Below are 22,660 nucleotides of genomic sequence, written 5' to 3'. Positions count from 1 at the left end.
AAAGTGTAGTATTGCTTGGTCTGATTCACAGATAAGTTAGTCAGTCTGTGCAAGTACTTCGAAGGAAAGTCATAATTGTCATGTCACTGTCACTTGTTATGTCACATGTCATGTCATTCGCTTGTGCGATCACATCACGATTACAGACTACTCCAAACTAAAAGAAAAAGACTTAAATATATATAGGGGACTACTCAGAGAACTAACGTGCTGTGCTTGCGATTGCGATTCGTGCAAGTCAGAATAAGTGATTTTAAATAACAACTTTGTGGACTTTGACACCGAGATAATACTTATTGTGTGAACGATAGAGCACTACGTTTTACGACGCTTATTACTTTTGTTCCATTGCGGTTTCGTATTTCGTAGAGGATGGATCAGCTGCGTTTCGACGGTCGTGTAGCGGTGGTGACGGGCGCCGGGAACGGTCTCGGGAAGGAGTACGCGCTCCTGTTGGGGTCCCGGGGTGCCAAAGTAGTGGTCAATGACCTCGGAGGCGCTAGAGACGGTGCTGGCCAGTCCGCTAACTTCGCCGATGAAGTCGTCAAGCAGATCAAGGACAAAGGTTATATTGTTTACTTTTACTATGAATAACTTTCTTGATGCAACTTCGCACTGGTTGATCTCTTTGTGCAGATTGTTTACAATTATTTCCAATACATTCAAAATTATGCTTTAAAAGTATCATGAGTGTACTAATTGATATTAGTAAATATTCTGATAGTAAACATGCAATTTTTAATCTACAAACTGTAGAAATGAGTTTTTCTAATTAGAATTGAATTATTATTATTTATAATGCACAGGCAGCTTTGCCGTGTTGTGATTGTTTTGAGATGACTGGTCCGAGCTATGATGACGAATATGACTGTTTCAGTCATGTAGGTCTTGAGTTATGTGTATCTAAATGTAAAGGATCTGAGCAGCCACGCATTATTTCGGCTAAATTAGAAAACACACTTTCCAAAATAAAACCAAGATTGATTGTTCACCCTGAAAACCTCCACAAAGCAAAATTAATTGAAATTGTTAGATGCGTTTCTGAGATTCTTGAAATAAATTAATATACAAAGTTTGCTTGTTTAAAGCTCTAAAGATGTTACGAGTTCTCTATCCATGTTTATCTAATGTCTAGGACCCTTATGGGTGCAGTGTATGTTTTATGCACTGTATTTTTTCCAATAAACACATTTTTTTTAAATAGATTAGTGCACTTTTGTGGTATTACATACTGTACTATTACAAGTATGCTTAATTTAGGGGTAGATTAATTGGTAAAATTGTCCCAGAATAATGGAAATATTCATTTATATTTTTAATTTCAAAGTACATTTTATTCTTACACTGTAAAAATATGTAGTATCTGTCATTCATAACGGTTTAACTATACAACTGCCTCCCAACATGTTTGTTGTTTATGTGTGTGCTGTCACAATCAGTTTACATATGACATAATCTTAGTAGTAGTGGAGGCAACCTGCTCATTTATAAACAAGTCAAGCAACTTTTTTTACTGGTTTTGACTCTTAGTAAATACATTTCTGCAAGTTATTTACTGGTTAAAGGTGGATAGTGTGTTATTTCTCTTAACAAATAAATGATTAGGTGTTAAATTTGAGTTTGAAGCATTAGGCTGTATGTGGGTGTGTTTGTCCATTTATACCTACAGTAGATTCTATGTTGTCATAATTGGTGTGCATTCTATGTTTAAAATCCCAAACACAAACATCCCTGGGCTGGTTTGTATTCTTATTTATTTCATCTCATCACCATGTCCATGACAAACAGATATAGGTATCATATAGGTAGCTTTATGCTAAACAGTTATCAGTACTGGAAATAGCATATTTGCCCTCTGTTCTGTACCACAACACTTACAAATGCTATAATTTGGCATACATTTTATAGGGTGGAGCTTTATTCTTCTGCCGCCTCGGTGTCCTTTATATAGGACTTATTTAATTATGACATCAGTCTTTCATAAGTGACATAAAGTATCATGTTCATAAAACAAAAAAAATACTTGGGGGGCAGGAGGTTAAAGCCAGAGGGGGTCACATGTACAAATTCTAGTATTTTTTTTACAAATAAAACATTTTAACTTATTTATTGTAAAATAACATTAATCACATAACAAAATCAACAATTCTCCTCTTTTGTCACAAAGATATTAATGTTATTAAAATCAAGTTTAGAAAAATATCTACTGTTGTTCTAGTCATAGACCCAGCTCTGGGCCTGGGATCCCCCTTTTAAATTTTGCTACTCTTGCCATGTAGCTAATCTGCCACTGAATAAAGAGGTAGCCAATATTTTATTCTTCTAGAAGCAAAAAACTGCAGGATAAAGCGAGTTTCCTGTAAATCAATTTGAATGTATTTGTTTTGAACATGAAACTACCGTGAGACTCACTCATATTAAAAGATATTGTAACGGATAACTCACATATTAAACCGAGTTTAGCTCGACATGTTTCAGGCTATTTCGTAGCCCTTCTTCTCAGGAGCACGCGAACGCGAACTCGCCTTAAGACGTGAGTTATCCGTTACAATATCATTTAATATGTATTTGTTTCTTGACTTAAGTGTAACATTGCATGAATTTTGACCTCCAATGAGGGGAGGTCTAAAGACTCGTTGTAGTGTGTAAAGAAAAGAAAAACAGTGTTTGTGTTTAGTGATCAAAACTAAGTTTTAATTATTTTTAGGTGGTGTCGCCGTCGCCGACTACAACTCGGTTGTTGAAGGCGAAAAAATAATAAAAACAGCCATCGACAACTTTGGCCGAATTGATATTCTTATCAACAACGCTGGCATTCTTAGAGATAGGAGCTTCGCGAAGATATCAGACCAGGTGATTTACATCATAAAAGTTATATACTTAAAGTGATATGATATCAGGTTGAATAACTTGGTAGGTGGTATGAAATGTGGACTTTGGAATGGTGTTTGGACCTTGAAGTACTTACCTATTTAAAACTAGTTTGTGTTTTTGAATAATTAATGCAGTTACAGTAAGTACCTACTTGTGTATGAAACTGCTATTGCGAGCATTTTCGTTTTTGACATTGTCGTGTTTCTAACTGCAGCCCTTTACATTACATTACATATTATGATGTACTTAACCCCAAAATTTTCGCCATGGATCACATCTATTTTGGCATACTTTTTAATGTCCGAAACTTATTACGCATAACAGGTTTCGCATACTTAATTTATTTACGCCGAATTTTAAACTTGCCGAAATTGAGTTCGGCATAATTCTGTATAGGTACGCCGAATTTATAATATAATTTATTTTAGCATAATATTAACATGGCCGAATTTTATTATGCATAATGTTGTTTAACATATTTGTAATTTAGCCCAATTTTGATAGGCCGAAATCATGTCCAAATCTATGCCCGAAAATAAATTACCTAATTACTATTGACGACTAGAAAAATAGGTTATTTAGGTTAGAATTGTATTTGTAATGGAACGAACAGCCACCACTAAAAGAGGCACGGACAAAAAAGGGGAGGGGGGGCGAAGCATGTAAAAAAACAAACAATCATACGAATGTTTTTGAAAAAAAAAATGAATAATTTATACTTGGATAGGCGAAGCAGTAAACCCGCAATAAAGAAAACCCTGGTAACTTGATTGCTCAACTATAGGTTAGCTTAGGATAGTATTTTGTGGAAATAATAAAAGTAAATACTAGATGGAATAGGAGCTCGCCTCAGAGTCGTTAAATTCATATGAATATTTGCTTTCCAGACATAAAATTGGTGATAGCAATATTCTGAATAAAAATTTTATAAGTACCTATAATACAATCGACAAAACAGTGTTATGTGTAATATGTTTAACCTGGATAGGTTCGCTCAAAAAATCAAAATCATTTATTCAGTAAATAGGCCGCAATGGGCACTTTTACACGTCATTTTTTAAACTACCAGCGCTTTCGGAAAGACCATCATTACCAAGAAGAATGCGCCGCAAGAAACTTGGCAGAAACGTTAAGTTAGTTACCTTATGTCCCTCAGATTACAAATAGAAGCCCCGCGAAGCGGGCCTTGTTACAGTCATGGCCCCGCTTTATAAAAATACTACCACCCACTAGTTACTACTTTCCAGAGAAGTAAATTGGATTAGGTTAGTAAGCTTAGGTAATAAAAAACTTTTATTTAATAATCATAGTTAGGCATAGGTAGTTACATTAAGTATGCGAAAGTAACTTTCTGCGTAAGTAATTTTCTGCCTAAACAATATCCGGAATTCACTAATTATGCGTAAAGCCCATTCGGCTTACATTGGTTATGCGTAAGATAATTCTGCGTAAATAGTGATGCGAAAACAGTTTCGGCATAAATACTATTATGCGTAAATTAAATATGCGTAAACAAGGGGAACCGTATTTTTCGATTAACCTCTCCTGTCCTGTATCTATAACGTTCTTAATAATACACGCTTCTGATTCAGGATTGGGATCTAGTTTTCGCTGTTCACATGAAAGGCTCCTTCAAGACCACTCAGGCAGCATGGGAAATATTCAAGAAGCAAAAATACGGACGGGTCGTCATGACGAGCAGCAATGCTGGTCTCCTTGGAAACTTTGGCCAAGCTAACTACAGGTATTTTTTTTTATAGCAATGTGGAGTAGAAATTATGTGGATGAGCCGCTGTCCGATTCGCATTAGCGGTGAAACCTATCCTTTGTGTTGTTGTGCATAAATGTATTTTCTTTCTTTGTTTCTAAATATACATTTTCTTAAACACACACACAAACATCATGCCTGTATTCCCAAATGGGCTAGGCAGAGCACACGAAACGTTACCGTTTCTCGGAGTCCACTTTTAGCAATTTTAGGTTTAAAGTTTGTCAAACACGGTACAATAGTGACGGGTTGTTAACCTGTCGCCTACGGTATATACCTAACTTAACCTATATCCTTTGTCGCCTCCTCTTACGACATCCACGGAAGAAATGAAGAGGTGTAATTCTAACCCGACAACACACTGGGGGACACCACACACTTTCTTAAAATTAATCCGAAATAGGCATTTCAGCAGATGGTTGAGTAAGTTTGACTGAATTCCACTGTTACATCGGGATTTTCGATTCAAAATGAAGTCACCTCTTTGCCGACAAACACTGAACATAGACCTATGTACAGTTGCAACCATTAGTTGAAATATTCCAGATAAACTTTATGACATTTGCAGAAACTATTTTCAAATTGACACCTCCCATCACACGCCATTTACCATCCATTTCTTATGTTTTTATTTCTACATATCCTTTTTATTTCAGTGCGGCCAAGTTAGGCCTTGTAGGATTGGCCAATACCTTGGCAATCGAAGGCGAGAAGTATAACATTAAAGTGAACACGATCGTGCCAACTGCCGCTTCACGACTCACGCAGGACATCCTACCTCCCAGCATGTTTGAAGCTATGAAGCCTGATCTGATTGCTCCTGTGGTTGTAAGTATTAAGTACTAGTTTACCCGAGGCTACGCACGCGTAAAATGTTCGATCTGGTAGTTAGATACAATTGAAATTCCGGGATTTTACAAAATTCCCCTGGCAATTTCCAAAATTTATATAGTGGTCTTCAATCACGTTGTACTAAGAACAACTGTCCAAAATTGAATGACTCTAAACGTAGCGGTTGAAATTTCAAGATTTTACGCCTATCTCGTGGGAATGTCGGGATACAAAGTAGCCTACTTATGTGTTATTCCAGTTGTCTTGCTATCTACATTATACATATTCAGCCGATAACGGCTGAATATGTATAATACGTGACCACGCTATAAAGCGTGAAGGAGTAACAAACACACACACACACACACACAAACTTTCGTATTTATAATACTTATTATAGGTAGTCATTCACGATGACGCGTGCCGTGGTTCTTATTACAATGTCATTAATGTCTGATTTTGACAAAATCACGCGTCTTCGTGGATGGCACTAGGTATATAGTAGGATTAGCCTAGCTTTAAAACCCGGCCAAGTGCATGTCTGGCAGCTCTGCTCTGGCTCTTGTTTAAGGCAGAGCGAGCTTGTCTACCTATAGTGCTTCCACACATTTCAAAAGGCGCCATTAAAATTTTATTTTGCACTAAATACTGAAAAGTGTCGCCCCTTGCCATCTGGTGCCTAGAGCGGCCGCTTTTGCTCTGTCCCAGGGCCGGCACTGCATGGGTATATTCATGATAACTCATGCTAATCACGTTGTTATTATGTTTAGGGCTACATGGTCCACGAGTCGTTTGAGGGCACAGGCCTCATAATTGACTCCACTCTTGGATTCGCCACGAAGACACACCTCGTCAGAGCGGAAGGCAGCGCTCTAAGGTGCGTACTTAAAGCAAGGTTTAGACGAAGCCAGGAAAAATATGCATGCCTTGAAAAATAGGCCGGCGCTCTGTTCCCGCCAGTGCTGAAAGCCAACGCTGGCTTGGCTTGAAAAACTGTTTATACAAGGCCAATAACAATTAACAAGCCAACACTGGCTTCGTCTAAACCAGACTTAAGTAGTAGAGAAAACTCAAGCATGTACCATGTACTTTTTCACAGTTAATTTAACGATGTTCTCAGGTTCTGCAGCGAAAAGGCTCCACCCTAGTATACAATTCAGTTGCTTTGTAATATTAAATAGTACTATACTTTTCATTATGATAGGCGACCGAGTTTCGCCGGTGATGATGATGATGATATGTTAAATTAAAATCAAATTATTATCTATCACTTGTTTCGTTGTGTAATCCATTTGTTTTTAATGTGTTTTGAATTTAGAAAGAAACCGACTGATCCAGTAACCATTGAATCTGTGAAGCAGAATTGGGATAAGGTTGTGGACATGAAGGATGCTAAGCACATTCAGAAGATATCTGAAGTTACTGTGAACTTAGTGGACAAGTTACAGGTATAGTATATACTTTTTAGATGCTTTATCTTTCAAAATTTTAAACCGCAATTTTTAGACATAAACAATAAGTCTTAAACAATATAAAATTGTCTTTGATCCAAATAGTCAAGACTTTCTGCTACAAGTGTGTTTCACACTTACTTGAACGCGCAACCTTTTTTAATCATTGTTAACTTGCCTTATGATAACCAATAAACTTTTTCATTAAAAAATATACTACGAGAGCAAGATTAGAACCACAGTCACCTATTATAGTCAGATTTCTGGATAGGAATGTGCAAAAAATACTGTTTCTGCAGGACTTTGAAGATCGTAGCAAGATGGATGGTGATCGTGAATCCTATTGGACCACATACAGCTACAATTCCAAGGACTTGTCTCTGTACGCATTAGGAGGTGAGTTCTTACATTACCTACACGACACGGAATTAGAACCTAAAATCATATTACCCTCTCACTTGTTTGAGACAAATGTGAGCAAGAGAGTAATATCATTTTGAATTCCACTTTCGTGCTATTTAGATACTATATAATATATATCCTACTTACTCGATGGGTCGAGCCGAGCGACACTAACATGGGGCGTAATGGCACTCATTGGGGGAGGCCTATGTCTAGCAGTGGACTGCTATAGCCTGATGACGAATGTCGCTCGGGACTCATCGGTTTTCTTTGGTTTTTTGAAGATACAAATAAAATCGATCTTTTGTTTCGATTTCCGAAAGACAAGTAAACTAGTTTAAATGTACTGTACCGTAGCAATGGGTCAATTTTGTGGATACCGGGTTTAAACAAACTTCCAATGCATGAATACAATAGTGACATTCCTGATCTTTGGCCGCAAGCGACAAGTTCACGAAGAACTGATAATATATCATTTAGATCGTATACATTTTATCGACTTAAACTTACTTACTGTTACGATAAAACGGTTTATGATGTATTTTTGTTAGAAAAATAACTTGATATGGAAAGTTACATATTTAAGAAGGTTTCACTTAAGTACCCAGATAACCCAGATAAATACTTAGGTATATAACTACCTTTCTTGGTAATAAGCACATGCGAAACAAATTGATTTTTCATATTCACAGTAAACGTTGTCAAACGAATTAGCTTAACACTTGTTTAAATAAAAAATATATCAAAAGCTTGGGTATATTCTTTCGAGTTATTCAAATTCAAATTTTATTGCAAATTCACGTTGTAGGTACAGTCGCCATCAGATATTTCGGAGCGGCCAAGGTGATCAAAAATATCGATACATGAACTTTAATACCTTGATAATAGAGTGCATGTTCCGGTATTTTTGACCACCTTGGCCGCTCCGAAATATCTGATGGAGACTGTACATAGTTCTTAAAATTAGGTCAATATAGAGACAAAACGTGAACCCTGTAAGGGCACAGCAATGGCACAGCAATCGTAGTGCATGTGTAATTTTAATAATAATTACCTATAACATTATTGACACATGTTGTGGCATGAAATTGTGAAGTTGCTTACGTTAATGAGATACCAAATTTAAAACTAAACGGTGGACTGGAGCAAAACTAAAGTACGATGAAGTAGTTAGGTATTTAATTTTCATCACACTTGCTCGTCAATGATTTTATTCCATACCTGTATACTAAAAGATAATGGCCTCGCTTTTTACCGGGAACTATGAATTTACGTACAGTTTTTCTCCTCAAGGGAGTTATGACTTTAGTTTTAAAAAGTTAGTAGATACGTAATTTCAGACTAAAGAGGTTTCAAGTCAGCCAACGTTTTATTTATATCTTTAAAACTTAGCTATTACCTAATTTTACCCCATAAAAATTTACCACCCTTCATGAATCTTCGTTAATTTTATGTTGCAATATTTTCTGTAAATTTACTTTTTTTTTATATTTTTTTTTTTTTGGAACAATCTGGCCGTAATACCATTCGGTCATTTGAATTCTAAACTAAACACAGTTCTTAGCATTATCTATGGTAGACGACTCGAAAAAAGTGACAATCAGGGGGGCTAGGTTGTAGCCATTATCTTATTCAGTTGTTTTTTTTAGCGCCTTTCTTTTGCCGAGCTGTGAAGTGTTTGGACGCAAAATAATTTAACTTTTTGCATTTTTTTTCCTCGCAATGTGATGAAAATCATAGTGTGTATCACGGGCCGTAAGGGGATTACAAACTCGAGTCATTAAAAGCCCTCCGCCCCTCCGGCGTCGGGCTTCTAATAGACTCTCATTAGTAATCCCCTTCTTACGCCCTTAATGCACAATGTACTATAGTTCCATGCACTACGTTTAAGAGTGTTTGTAACTTAAATAGGTACATGTGTATAGGTAGAGTCATTCACGATGACGCGTGCCGTGGTTCTTATTTCAATGTCATCAATGAAAATCACGCGTTTTCGAGGATGGCACTAGGTTATACCAATCCCTAACATAGGGATATTACGAATGAGAAAGTAACTCTGTACGTCTGTTATCTCTTGATGATTTATGTAGATGACATTTGGTATGTAGATGTTTGTAACCCTGGGAAGTACATAGGATAGTTTTTATCCCGATCAAATGTGCGGAATGTTTGTATCGCGGGATAGGATAGTTTTTATCCCGAAAACTGCGTAATTCCCGCGGGATAGCGATAAACGAGTTGTTAGCAGACGAAATCGCGAGCAAAAGCTAGTTGTAGTGATATATAAAACAATTTTCATATCATCAACATAAAGCAATTAGGTTATTACTGCTGACGGTTACTATTACTAATTCGATTAATTAAGATTGATCAGAGAGAAGACCATGCGGCAACTTTTGACCTGACCAGTCCTGTAGTAGTTAGGGTTGCCAGATTCAGGCATTTCATTTCCGGGACAATCCGAGGGTTCCTTTTTTTCGAATTCTATCGGTAAGAAAATTAACGAAAATAAATATTAAACTAACGATTTTTTAAATATAATAATATTTTTTTAGTACATCGCTGTTCTCCTAATATTTTAAAAACATTACTATAGTAAAAAGAAACTTGCCTACCTATATTCCTAGTAAGTTTTGACTATGTACCTAAGCTTCACACAAACTTACAATTTGTTACAGTGGGCGCATCAGTAGTGAACCCGTCAGACTTGAAATTCCTCTACGAAGGTCACGAGGACTTTGTTGCCCTCCCAACCTACTTCATCTTGGCTGGCATGTGCATGGAAGCACCGATCGTTGCTCAGAGCATGCCTCCTGGCAAACACGCCGATTTCACCAACGTAAGTGTTATTATGTAGTCAAAGCAACTAATCGCGTAACATGGTGGAACCTTTGTGCTGCCGATGTCATATTGACATCATATACATCTGCTTAAGAAATTGTAGCGAAATTGATTATGATAAGGTCAAACCTTGGTAGGTACGCGATCAATATCCTCGACTATGAAGGCAGTAGATTATCTTTACCGTTTTACCAATACTTTTACCATTTGCCTTTGGCATGGTGTTGCAAGCAAATTCAGCTACATAGGTAGCGATGTATCTATAAAAGAGTTAACGCGACTGAATAATTGCCTGACAGATTCGCAAATCCTTAACCACGAACTCGAGACTTACGTATTCCTTGAGGCTCATAATACACAATTTCTCGCGGGAAGGATAGCTAGCCAGATTGTTATTCTTCCTTTGGAGCGAAGCCGCGGGATAAAGCTCGTAACAATAGGTATATCAATCACCACGGCAGGCAAATTCAAATGACGGTTTCGAATTTGAGCTATATACTTATTTATGGTTTTGGTAGATCCTACATGGAGAGCAGTACATCGAGTTTGTTGGCGACTATCCCCGCACTGAAGGCACGTTCACCACACGTTGCTACGTCGTCGACATACTCGATAAGGGATCGAGTGCCGTCGCTGTCGTCAACAGTAAGTCCATCCTATGTCGTAGAATGATATTCACATGATAAGATAAGATAAATACACCATTATTACGAGTGGGTCTTCAATCTGTCAGATGCATAGATAGAGTTGTGTTGTTAATCCTTTTATCTGTTTGATCAATTATTTTAGGAGTACTGTTGCGTACAATATGAATTTGTGTTATGATGTGTATGTTTCTACCTAAACTAACAAACAAACTAGCAAAATATATAAATATGGTTTCTACATGCGTACGTAACTTGCGAATCCCAAGTCTTTATAATCACAAGCTCTGTGACAACATTCCATGAATGCTCAACAATTGAAGACTTTTGACTGTAACCGTCGAGCATACTGATTGCATACGAGTGTCACGATCGAACCGTACGACAGGTTACACTGTGTATGATATACTAGAGGTTAGGTTACATCGCAAGCACAAACTATTCGATCTGGTAGTTAAAAGTATCTACTATTTTCAAGATTTTACAAAATTCCCCTGGGATTTACCAAAATGTATATCATGGTCTTCATTGAAGCTGTGTTAGGAACAACTGTTCAAAATTACAAAACTCTTAAACCAGCGGTTAAAATTTTAAGTTTTTATTCCCTATCCCGTGGGAATATCGGGATAAAAAGTAGCCTATGTTTTAATCCAGATTATAAACTTACTTATGCCAAATTTCATCCAAATCCGTCCAGCCGTTTCAGTGTGAAGGAGTAACAAACATATTCACTCGCTCACTCTCAAACTTTCGCATTTATAATACTAGTGTTTACCCGCAGCTTCCGCAGCCACACGTAAATCATTAGATCCAGCAGCTGAATTTAAACTTTGGGATTTTTGAAAAATTCCCGTGGGAATTCCCGAAAATGAAATCGTGGTTTTCATAGACGTTACATTAAAAACAATCATGTCAAATTTCATGACTCTAAGCCCAGCGGTTGTTGTTTCGAGATTTTATCCCTATTCCGTGGCAATATCGGAGTAAAAAGTAGCCTATGTTTTATTCCAGATGTCCAGCTATCTACATACCAAATTTCATCCAAATCCATCCAGCCGTCAAGTTGTACTTTCGCATTTATAATATAACTAGGGTTAGTAGAATTAGAAATTTAGCTAATAAAGTGTAGTTTTAGGTAGTGCGTTAGTATCGTTGAGATTTTTACGTTACAGTTTTTTATAGGCAGTTTAAGTTTTAAGTTACAGTCGCGTGATATGGTCGTCATTTGTCTACCAATACTCCACATATTTTATTTCCTAGATTTTTCTACCGAACAACGGCAAAACCCATCAGACACTGGCAAAATTGTCCTCTGATGGACAGTCATATTTTTTTAAGCTTTTTCCGTGCCTTTTCCATCACTTGGTGGGGTCGGCCCTTCTCGTTTTTAGGCGCCTGTACGCTCTGTCCTGGGTTGTCTGTGTGTCCAGCTGTGCATGTTATTGAATAGAAAAGCAATTACGCGCTCTTAAGTAACCTATTGTTCCCAGGCGAAATCTACCAAGACAAGGAGCTGATATACCGCACGCAGCAGCACATATTCGTGCTTGGGCAGGGCGGCTTTGGCGGCCCGCGGGCCAGCAAACTTGCCACGGAGGTTGCGCCAGCACCGAAGAGGAAGCCCGACGCCGTGGTCGAACAACGCACAGCAGAGGACCAGGCTGCTTTGTACCGGTAAGAATAGTTCCGCTATCAGTTTCCTGTCGCTTATACTGAAGAAATGGTAGCGATTTATTTTTGTTGGGATCGTAGTTCTAACCTAACCTAATTTACTGGTAGCGATTTATTTTTGATGGGGTCGCAGTTCTAACCTAACCTACTTTTTTGGTAGCGATTTATTTTTGTTGGGGTCGCAGTTCTAACCTAGCCTACTTTTCTGGTAGCGATTTATTTTTGCTGGGGTCGCGGTTCTTACCCAACCTAACCTATTTTTCTGGTACCGGTTTATTTTTTTCGGGTCACTGTTGTAACCTAACCTAACCTACTTTTCTAGTAGCGATTTTTTTTGAGGTCGTAGTTCTAACCTAACCTATTTTCTGATGTTTTATAATGTGTATGTAATGAATAGTCGATGAAGTGAAATTACTCCAAGAGAAAATATTAGTATTGAATATTCTATGAATTGTTTTCGATCAAATGAAATTCGATAAATAGTTTGTCGACATTTCAAGGGGCATCCGATTTTAAATCATCAACAGTCTATGATGCTTGAATCACTATCGAACTTTACCAAAACAAGGAGAGATTGTGCTGTGGCTCGTGTATCCGTTATACGCGAGTATGGTTTTAGCAAGTTCGAGACAAAAGCGAAAACCAGAGGCCGCATTGACTACGCTGACGTTCGCGATCGAATTCACCATCTCTTTCTACCCTCGTATAAGTACCGTGTGACAGAAAGAAGACGTGGTGAAAACGATTGTTATTTATTATATTCCAAGTGTGTTAGACAATAAGGCCTCAGGTTTCGTATTTTTGGCCTCGGGAACCTTTTTGTTTGATAGCTATATTATGCGAGATGGTAGGTCCTTGACGGTATAGTTGTACATTTAATCAACTACTACCTATTAAAAAAACTATTATGCTAATGAATGAAGCTGTTTTTCTCAGACTATCCGGAGATTACAATCCTCTGCATATCGACCCCAACATGGCGACTACAGCCGGCCACCCTAAGCCTATCTTGCATGGACTGGCAACACTCGGTATTTCAGCGAGACACGTATTGGCCAAGTAAGTGTCTTAGGTACCAATTAGCGCCAAACTCTCGAGCAATGTTGCATACAAATTCCATTATTGTCTAGTTGTCAACTTCTGAAAAACCTAAAAACACCAATAGAAAATGAAGGTACAAGACTTTATACACCAAATAAGGAGAAAGTTGTTAAGACGTTTTTGTCTGTGTCTGCAATAGCTTTAGACTACATACGGCACTATGCGGCTAACCGTACGATTTGAGAGCGCCGTCTCTTTCTTAAACGATATTTTGAAGAGGGACGGCACGCTAAAACTGCGGGGCTAATCTCATAGTGCGTACGTAGCGTCGTCTTGGCAGTTGTTTTAATATTCCATACTTTTAGTCAAAACCCACTATAATTGATATTTTGTGTTTAGATATGCCGGTAACAACCCAGCCAACGTGAAGGCCCTTAAAGCTCGGTTCGTGAAGCCGGTGCTGCCGGGACACACGCTGGCCACGGAAATGTGGGTGGAAGGCACTCGCGTCCATTTCCAGACTAAAGTCAAAGAGACCGGCAACGTTGTAATTGCAGGTAAACTTAGTTTTAACACTTTTACGCTTCCTCCGGTGACAGGGGCCGATACATCCATGCATTACAGGCAATGCACATATTATGTACCGAGCCATCATTTTCTGACTTCACGTAGACATGATAGAACTGTTTGACGGTTGAAAGTGTTAAAATACGCGATGACGAAAAAGAGACTAAAGTTTAAAGTGTCAAAGGACGAACGGTCAATATTATAACGCCTTCTAGACCAAGTGCTAAAAATGTTTGTTACAAAACATTACAGATGATCTGTTCGATTTCAAGGAGGGTTTTTTACAGGCTAAATATCGCTAGATGGCGTTACTATCGAGAGGCCCGTTTGACGTTACAGCCTTGCTTTGCGATTGGCTCATTCAGTTATTTAACCAATCGCAAAAGTGACACGAATACAATGGCGAAGTTGTCAAACGGACCTCACGATACTAGCTCCCAACTACCTACAAGTAAGTACTCTCATTCTAGCATGGTACGCTGTCAATATCACAGACTACCTACAGACTGAAACTGTGGAAACTTGGGTCGATAAAACTTAATAATTTAAAATCTTAATCATAATTAATGTCATCATTAATCCGATTATTACGCTAATTTTGATGAGAATATTAGTGAAATTCTAGGTTGGAATATTATTTGCCACAAGTAAGGCTAAACGGAGTTTGCAAGAATGTTCGTTACTTACCAATTAATAAGTACCGATATAACTCAATCATACATCGTTATCGCGGGAGCAAAAACAAATCAGTTAAAGAATAGATACAACAGAATGTCTATTTAGTAAAACGGATATATTCTGCCTACAAATTCTAAGCATATAGGTAAGAAGTTAAAATTGCGAGTTGAAATGTCGTTCCACAGAAGATTTTGTTTGACGGAAACTAACCTTGCACTTAGCGCGTTATAATTTTGTATCGCGAACCTGTAATTCGGGGTAATCCTTTATCCACAACTCCACAAAATCATCGCACGTTTTTTTCCTTCGCGGCATTTTTAAAAGCACTTGGTAATTATGTTGTGAACACAATTGTTGTTGTTTTTTAGAAAAATATGGCGCTGTCCATTGGAGAACAACTTTGCCAGTGTCTAGTAGGTTTTGCTGTTGTACGGTAAAAAATTCTAGAAAACGAAATATGAGACGTAATGGTGGATGAACGATGACAGCGCGAATTCCGTGAACACAAATTATTATTACGAATAATTAATAAATGACAATGTCAAATAGGAAAAGTGACTGAAGAGTTTGCGTTGCGATTGCGTAGTTAATCTTTTTAAGTATGTACTATCAATCAAGTCAAGTATGGAGGTCTGATGTTAGAAATAAAGTTAATAAATTTTGAACTCGTAGGCATAAAATGTTGCTCGATTTGCTTATTTTTCATAATCGTTCAGTACTGTCAAATCATTTTTGCTCCCGCGATAACGATGTATGCTCAAGATCCATTAGGTCCCATCACTTGACGAGTCTCTGGTGTTATGTTACATGTATATTATGTTTCTTCACTTAATTATGCTTTGAATTTTATTAATTTATTAAAAAATCTGATAGGTTAAATTTATTTCGTATAACAATGGTTCGTTCTTTATTTTACGCCTGTCATATTCAGGCTACAGTTGAAATATACTTCCATATAAGAGTATTTAAACCGCAGCAACTTCGAAACGGTGCATCAAGTGTCGCCCGCACATGGAAATACCGACCCGATATTGCGTGTACACGCCCATACAAACTGCACGGCTACTACGAAACTCGAAACTTGAAGTTCGTGTCGTATCGTCCCTCTCGCTTTCGTATTAAATAGTACAAGGTGGAGGGACCGAACGACACGAACTTTGAGTTTCGAATTTCGTAGTAGACCTGCAGTTGTCAAACTGACAAGAGTTTCTATGGGCGTGTACACAAAATATCATGTCGGTATTGTACGTCCGGTAAATAGTTATCACCCACCCGCACCATGCTAGAATGAAAGCACTGTAGCCTGTCACAGATCACAGAAACACTCATTCGTCTTATTTTATTGCAGATATAAATAAAGTCGTAAAGAATGGTCGCTAGCTTATTGTTACATCTACAAGTAAAGTGATTTATAATAAATACCACCTCATGCATAGCACAATATTAGTTGCGTTTTGCCACCTGTGCATACAAGTTGCCTTGTCATCAAATCTCATAGAATTTCTCTTTGATCTAATATAATGTGTTCTTCAGGTGCTTACGTGGACTTAAAGAAGGTAGAAAGTGCTGCCGCTGCTGCGCCTGCGGCGCCCGCTCCTCAGTCGGCCGGTGCTCTAAAGAGTGATGCCCTCTTTGCTAAGATCACCGAAGAAGTAAAGAAGAACCCAGCAAAGGCCAAGTCTATTGGCGGAGTGTTCCTTTACAACATCCTGGACGGTGGCAAGACTGTTAAGCAATGGAGTAAGTTAATAAATTTAATAAAGCTTTGTTCTTGTCAAATCTTACTTTAAATTGGAATCCTTGCCTAATAGTGAATCAGCAACTGACAAGCTGACCTAACTTGGCAGACAGTCTGATGACTTCTACAGAAAGTAAAGACTAACGTCAGTCTCCTATAAATAAAATTTCCTGTTGATGACGAATATCTGCATCTTTTAGTGTTTTATAATTATATAAGTATAGAAAATTCATCCAAACAATTAGTCACGTTTTTGCAGACCCAATATATTTACAAGTTTTTATTATATTTTATGTTCATAGGTATGTATGGTATGTAAATAGTAAATGGAATTTGATCTACTTCTAGATTGACTTGAATTTTAATACAGATGTGTAGATATGATGACAATGCATGTAGCATAAAAAAGAAAACTAACAAAACTTATTCTAATAAATCCTTCACATTACAGCTTTAGACCTCAAAGCAGCCGCAGTGTTCGAGGGCAGCCCTAAGGGCAAGCCAGAAGTGACCATGACTGTATCTGATGAAGACTTACTAGCCATCGCTTCAGGTAGTCTGAACCCGCAGACTGCTTTCATGAAGGGCAAGCTCAAGATCGCTGGCAACATCATGCTGGCCCAGAAATTGGGACCGCTTTTGAAGTCCGATGCCAAATTATAAGACTGATGTACTTATTTCATTTCATTGAATCAATTGAAAAAGGATACACCTAATAACCAGGTTCTTTTTTAACATATTAAAGCATTCCAGTTATATTAATGCCAAGGGATTGATTTAACTTAGATTTATGTGCAATAAAGTTTTTATCAGAAATGTTGGAAGGGTTTCAAGATTTTTTTACTTATTGTTACAATTTGCTATGTGAGTATTTCTCAAAAAGTTGTCCTGTCATGAAATTGACAAGAAATCAGATTTGTCAAGAAATTATTAACCCTAAGGACGAGATCATAAAACTACAACTCATATCATAAAACTAAACTAGTACATAAAACATCCAAAATTTCTTGACATCAGGAAAACGTCACGAAATCTTGTGAGGAAAAAATCGTAATTTTGTAACTATATCAAAACTTTCTATTGGATCCAACAACAAAGATTATCTGACTTTTTATCACTTTTACCACAAGGTTTTGTATATATTTAAAAACAATATGTACTTATTACTTATTTTTTGTGGTGAAATAGCATCAGGATTTTTTTTTTAATAAGTGGACAACTGAAAAATGGACAACTTTCTGAGAAATAGTCATGTATATAAGCTTAAACTTTCACTATTATTATGTATAGGTGAGGGATTATATTATTATGTTATAAAATGTTTATATTAAATTGATGGTTTTATTTTATTTTCTAGTATTAAGTTAGCTTCCCTTATTTCGTCTTCCCAAACTTCTTTCATGTGTGGCTGCGAAGTGAGGTCAACAAACTTGCTTGCTTGCACTTCGGGCAGTCCTTTTGTCTTCACAGCTGTGCCTAAAATGCAGCAGTACTTTCCTGAAAGGTAGGGACTTATATGATGAAAAAAAAAACCCACAGATAACTTATAATTTTTGTTTCCTTCAACCATTTTCTACTCTTTTTATGTGTAGGTATACACCATGCTTACACCATGTGTTAACAATAATAATATAATAAATATCATGGCACACTTGACACCAATTGACCTAGTCCCAAACTAAGCAAAGCTTGTACTTATGGATACTAGGCAATGGATAAGTATATTTATATTATAGATAAATTCATATTAAACATCCAAGCCGAGACCCGAGAGCAAACATTTGTATTATTCATACAAATATCTGCTCCGGCCAGGAATCAAACCTGGGACCTCAAGCTTCGTAGTCAGGTTTTCTAACCACTTGGCCATCCGGTTGTCTGATGTATTGCATTCTTTACTTAAATTGCAAGCATAATAAGCACTAACCAAGTAATACGTAAAGTATTTGATTAAATAACAGGGGTATTTAATTATTATTACATTACAATTCAGCAATAAAGAAGGTTAGCTCATGAAATGCTTACACGAAAAGCAATGAAAGCTTAAAACTTAAAGAAGTAAACAAAATACTACTAACCTTTCTGTAAGGATTTGTTATCAATAACCCCGTCGGCGTTTTCACATTTTGTTATTTTTGCTCTCCCAGATGTATCGGCGATTATAAGAATGTCGTTTCCAACATTTTGCTCTATTGTACCTTGTAACCACACGTCAAAAGGTGAAGGTTTATTAAGTAGTTCTTTAATTAAGTACTTTCTAGGATTTAACGACATTTCAGTTGTTGGTTTTTGTTGAAATTAGGAAAGATTAGGACAAGTCACCAGCCAGTTTTAACTAAAAAAAAACTCAAAACATTGATAACACACATACATACATAAATAAACCTTGTTTGTTTATATCAAAGAGTAGTAGTACCAATATAGAAAAAGAGTGGCAACTCTATGGTCAAATTTGCATGTATGGTAACAAGCGCTATCTGGTAGCTAGCTGAAGAACTAAATCTGACAACACACACATGTGCATGCACGCACACAACAAGCTTAACGTCTATAAAGCCCAGTTTAGACCTGTAAGAAAATTGCGCAAGTTGCATTACACCGCGAGGCCGGAAAGCAAACGAGTTTATGGTGGTCACTTCACTTGGTCACCCAAGCTTAGCAATGTAATACAACTTTAAGAAAACAGCAAAAAATCAGATAAACTTAAAAATCATCCGCGAAAGCCAGACAGCCAACATACAGCGGAAAGATGGCGGACAGACTGAATTTTTCAAGTCCACGTTTGACACATTTATCAATTTAGTGCTATCATTTTGTCGCCAGAGGCGCTGGCGTGTACGTGAAAAGGTGACGTTTTAAGTGTGCCCGTATATTATACTACTCTTTGGTGTGCCCCCACTGGTTTATATGAAGTCCGAGTCCGTGACATAAACGGCATCGTGACAAATTTTTTTTTTTTTTTAATTTATTTCATGACCGTGGATTCAAAGTCCTTCAGTCGGAATAATAGAGATAACATAAAATTCACAAATTTTGAACAGACTAAATTAACTAGAAAAGTTTGAGTTACATGAGAAATTAATTATCATATACTTACTTATTATATTAACATTTGCATTTCTGAAAATTTAAGAAGAACTTAACCTACAAAATTATAACAATAGAACATAAGTACAACACAAGTTTTTTTTAAATCTTACATGACAAAATATATTGCTAACGAATAATTAAATTTTTTCTACAGTGTTTAAAATGAATTTATATAGAGGTATGAAGTAGATAGGGTTTGATAGTAAATCTTGGACGCGGCGGGGAACACTTAACGAGTTTTCATCTGCAACATCACTAATCACACTGACAAGTATCAGTCTTTGAATGGCAAAAGTTTCACATTCAAATATAACGTGTTTTATCAGCATTTTCCTTTAAACAATATGTACATTTGTCGTCAGCGATAATCTTCATTCGATTTAGATGTGCTGGAACTAGGCAATGACCAGAGCGCATACGATTAATGCAGGTAATGAATTTTCTGTTTGTGTATCTGAATCCATAATACCATGGTGCTGTTGGTAAGTTTTGCTGAAGCTCTGCATACCATTTTCCTTTTGTCTCTGTAGTAATGTCCCAGTATTCCTTCCATATTCTCTTTGAAGACATTTTAAAAAGATGATAGTAGTCCGTAAAAGGTACTTTAAATGATTCTGTTAAGTCCTCGTCGTGATCACAGCGAGTCGCCTGATCCACAATCTCATTACCAGTTATGCCGATGTGGGAGGGAACCCAAACAAATTCTACATTTTTTCCTAACTTAACAATCATTTCCTTGACTCTATATACAATAAAGTTTTGTTTATATTTTAAATTACTATTACATAAGGTAGTTAGCACACTTTTAGAATCACTAACTATTAATATATTTACATTATTTACATTTGAATATACATATTTCAAAGCTTCCAATATTGCCCAACTTTCTGCAGTAAATATACTACAAATATCTGGTATTTTATAACAATTTGTTGATTTCATTTGAGGATCATAGTATGCTGCCTTAACATGCTCACCTTTAGAACCATCGGTATACAAGATATAGTAGTCATGTTTTTCATTTAAGAATTCCAAGAAATCAAACTTATTCTTTACAGAATCTAAATGGCATTTGATGTTAAGGTAGCTTAGTAAGATATTATATGGGCACTTGTAAATTGGCCACTTGTTACAGGTGTACATGTTTCTAGTCAGGTTTTTTGTATGTGTCATTATGGTTGGAATTTCAGGTAACATTCCTGAAATCAGAGTATTCGCCGTGATCCTGGGTATCTCAGCTGACTGCGTGATTTCTGGAGGGTGTATAACTCTATCTAGGACAACATTATTCTCACAAGACAACTCCTTCAAGCAAAATCTCTCAGCCAGCTGTAAACGTCTCAGGGACAATGGAGGTATACAGTTTTCAATTTCCATAGTGTTAATAGGAGTGGTGCGCATAGCACCACTTATCACTCTCAAACCCATATTCTGAATGACATCCAACTTCTTTAGTAATGTACAACTTGCATTCATGTAAGCCATGGAGCTATAATCAAAGTGACTTCTGACTATACTTTTGTACAACATGTTAAGAGTTTTTGGGTCAGAACCCCAGAATGTTCCTGCTAAGCTTCTCATTACATTTATGCTCTTCATGGCGTTCTGACATATGTGGTTTATGTGTTTATCAAATTTTAGCTTATCATCTATAATAACTCCTAAAAATTTATGATGACTGTCAATAGGAATTGAATTGTTATCATATATAATGTTTATAGCAGATTGGGCAAATGGATCTTTACTGAAGACTAACACTTTACTTTTCTCTGAACTGATTTCTAATTTTAAAGTGTTGCGATAATAAAATTGAAGTTGATTTAATGCTGTGTTCATATTATGAACAGCCAAGTCTAAGTTTTGATTTTCACTGTACAAAAGCAAGTCATCTGCAAATTGCAAGATTTTAACTTGGGAAGAATTTACAAAATTAAGGATTTGAGATGTATATAAGTTGTACAATAGAGGCGACAATGTAGCTCCCTGCATTGTCCCTTTATCAACAATTCTAGGTCCATGCAGTTTATTATTAAATTTTAACAAATAAAGTTCTATTGTGTAAAAATTCTAAAATCCATTTTAAAGTTTTACTTGGTAAGCCCAGTTCATGTAAAATATGAATTAGTCTTTCAATGTTGACATTGTCAAAGGCACCTTTTAACATCTAAAAAAACACATATAACATTAGAATGACTAAGTTTTGCCTTTTTGAGATCAGATATCAGAGATACAAAGCTTTCAGTGCAACTTCTGCCCTTTCTGAATCCAAATTGAACATCTGGTAATTTTCCTTGTGTTTCAGCAAAGTAATCTATTCTTAACTTTAACATGTTTTCAAAAAGTTTGCCTAAACATGATGATAAGGAAATAGGTCTATATGATGAAGGATTATTTGCAGCTTTATTTTGCTTTAAAATCGGAATAACACATTGTGTTTTCCATGATGGCGGGATCACTAAACTATTCCATAATTTGTTATAAACTTGTAAAAGGATTTCTACTGCATTAGGATGTAATTTCTTGATCAATATGTATGGTATGTTATCCAACCCTGGTGTTGTGTCTTTCCTAGTTTTAAGTGCTATATGCAGTTCATTTAATGTAAATGGCGTATTAAGAAAGGAGTTACTTTGATTCTCGTCTGACTGATTCAATATGTCCTCAAGGTTTTTCATATTAAACTGAGATGAATTTGATATTTTATCTAAGAAACTTGGTACCCATTCGTCATTTAAATATCTGTTATGAGAAGAGCCTATTCTCTTAAATCTCCTAATGTAAGCCCAAATTCTAGAAATAGGCGTCATTCTATTAAAAGTACTGCACAAGTCATGCCATGAATTAACTCTCTCTTCCTTTAATGTTCTTTTCTTTTGGGCATCAAGCTTTTTATAGTTTATGAAGTTGGTAATGCTTGGTGATTTCCTGTACTGTACTAAAGCTTGTTTCGATTTTTGTACAACATCATCACATGTTTGATTCCACCAGGGAGCAGGTTTCCTCATGACTTTTGGAGTTTGGGTTGGCTTTTGTTTTGGAACTGATTCTGATTGAATTTGATATA

The 22,660-nt window shown here is 36.6% G+C and overlaps 2 protein-coding genes across 3 annotated transcripts; one reads left to right on the top strand and one right to left on the bottom strand.

The window, feature by feature from the left end:
* Positions 1-99: 99 nt before the first annotated feature.
* On the top strand, positions 100-17,838 carry Mfe2 (peroxisomal Multifunctional enzyme type 2). Of its 2 annotated transcripts, none has more exons than XM_074097614.1 (14): positions 100-565; positions 2,708-2,853; positions 4,467-4,618; positions 5,299-5,470; positions 6,244-6,350; positions 6,792-6,921; positions 7,224-7,320; positions 10,005-10,165; positions 10,686-10,812; positions 12,302-12,485; positions 13,419-13,541; positions 13,923-14,080; positions 16,302-16,508; positions 16,958-17,838. In XM_074097614.1, the coding sequence occupies exons 1-14, from the start codon at positions 373-375 to the stop codon at positions 17,167-17,169; spliced, it is 2,169 nt and encodes a 722-aa protein (XP_073953715.1). In that variant the 5' UTR covers positions 100-372; the 3' UTR covers positions 17,170-17,838. The 2 variants fall into 2 exon arrangements, with proteins under 2 accessions (XP_073953715.1, XP_073953716.1); XM_074097615.1 differs by lacking the exon at positions 100-565 and adding an exon at positions 1,549-1,739.
* Positions 17,731-18,905, bottom strand: LOC141435076 (uncharacterized). The gene is made up of 2 exons (XM_074097616.1): positions 18,585-18,905; positions 17,731-18,003 (listed from the first exon to the last, which is right to left on the bottom strand). The coding sequence occupies exons 1-2, from the start codon at positions 18,778-18,780 to the stop codon at positions 17,834-17,836; spliced, it is 366 nt and encodes a 121-aa protein (XP_073953717.1). The 5' UTR covers positions 18,781-18,905; the 3' UTR covers positions 17,731-17,833.
* Between the last annotated feature and the right edge of the window lie 3,755 nt (positions 18,906-22,660).

Source organism: Choristoneura fumiferana, chromosome 14, assembly GCF_025370935.1.
Source record: "Choristoneura fumiferana chromosome 14, NRCan_CFum_1, whole genome shotgun sequence".
Classification (NCBI taxonomy): Eukaryota; Metazoa; Arthropoda; class Insecta; order Lepidoptera; family Tortricidae; genus Choristoneura; species Choristoneura fumiferana.
This window is presented reverse-complemented; position numbering and strand designations above follow the sequence as displayed.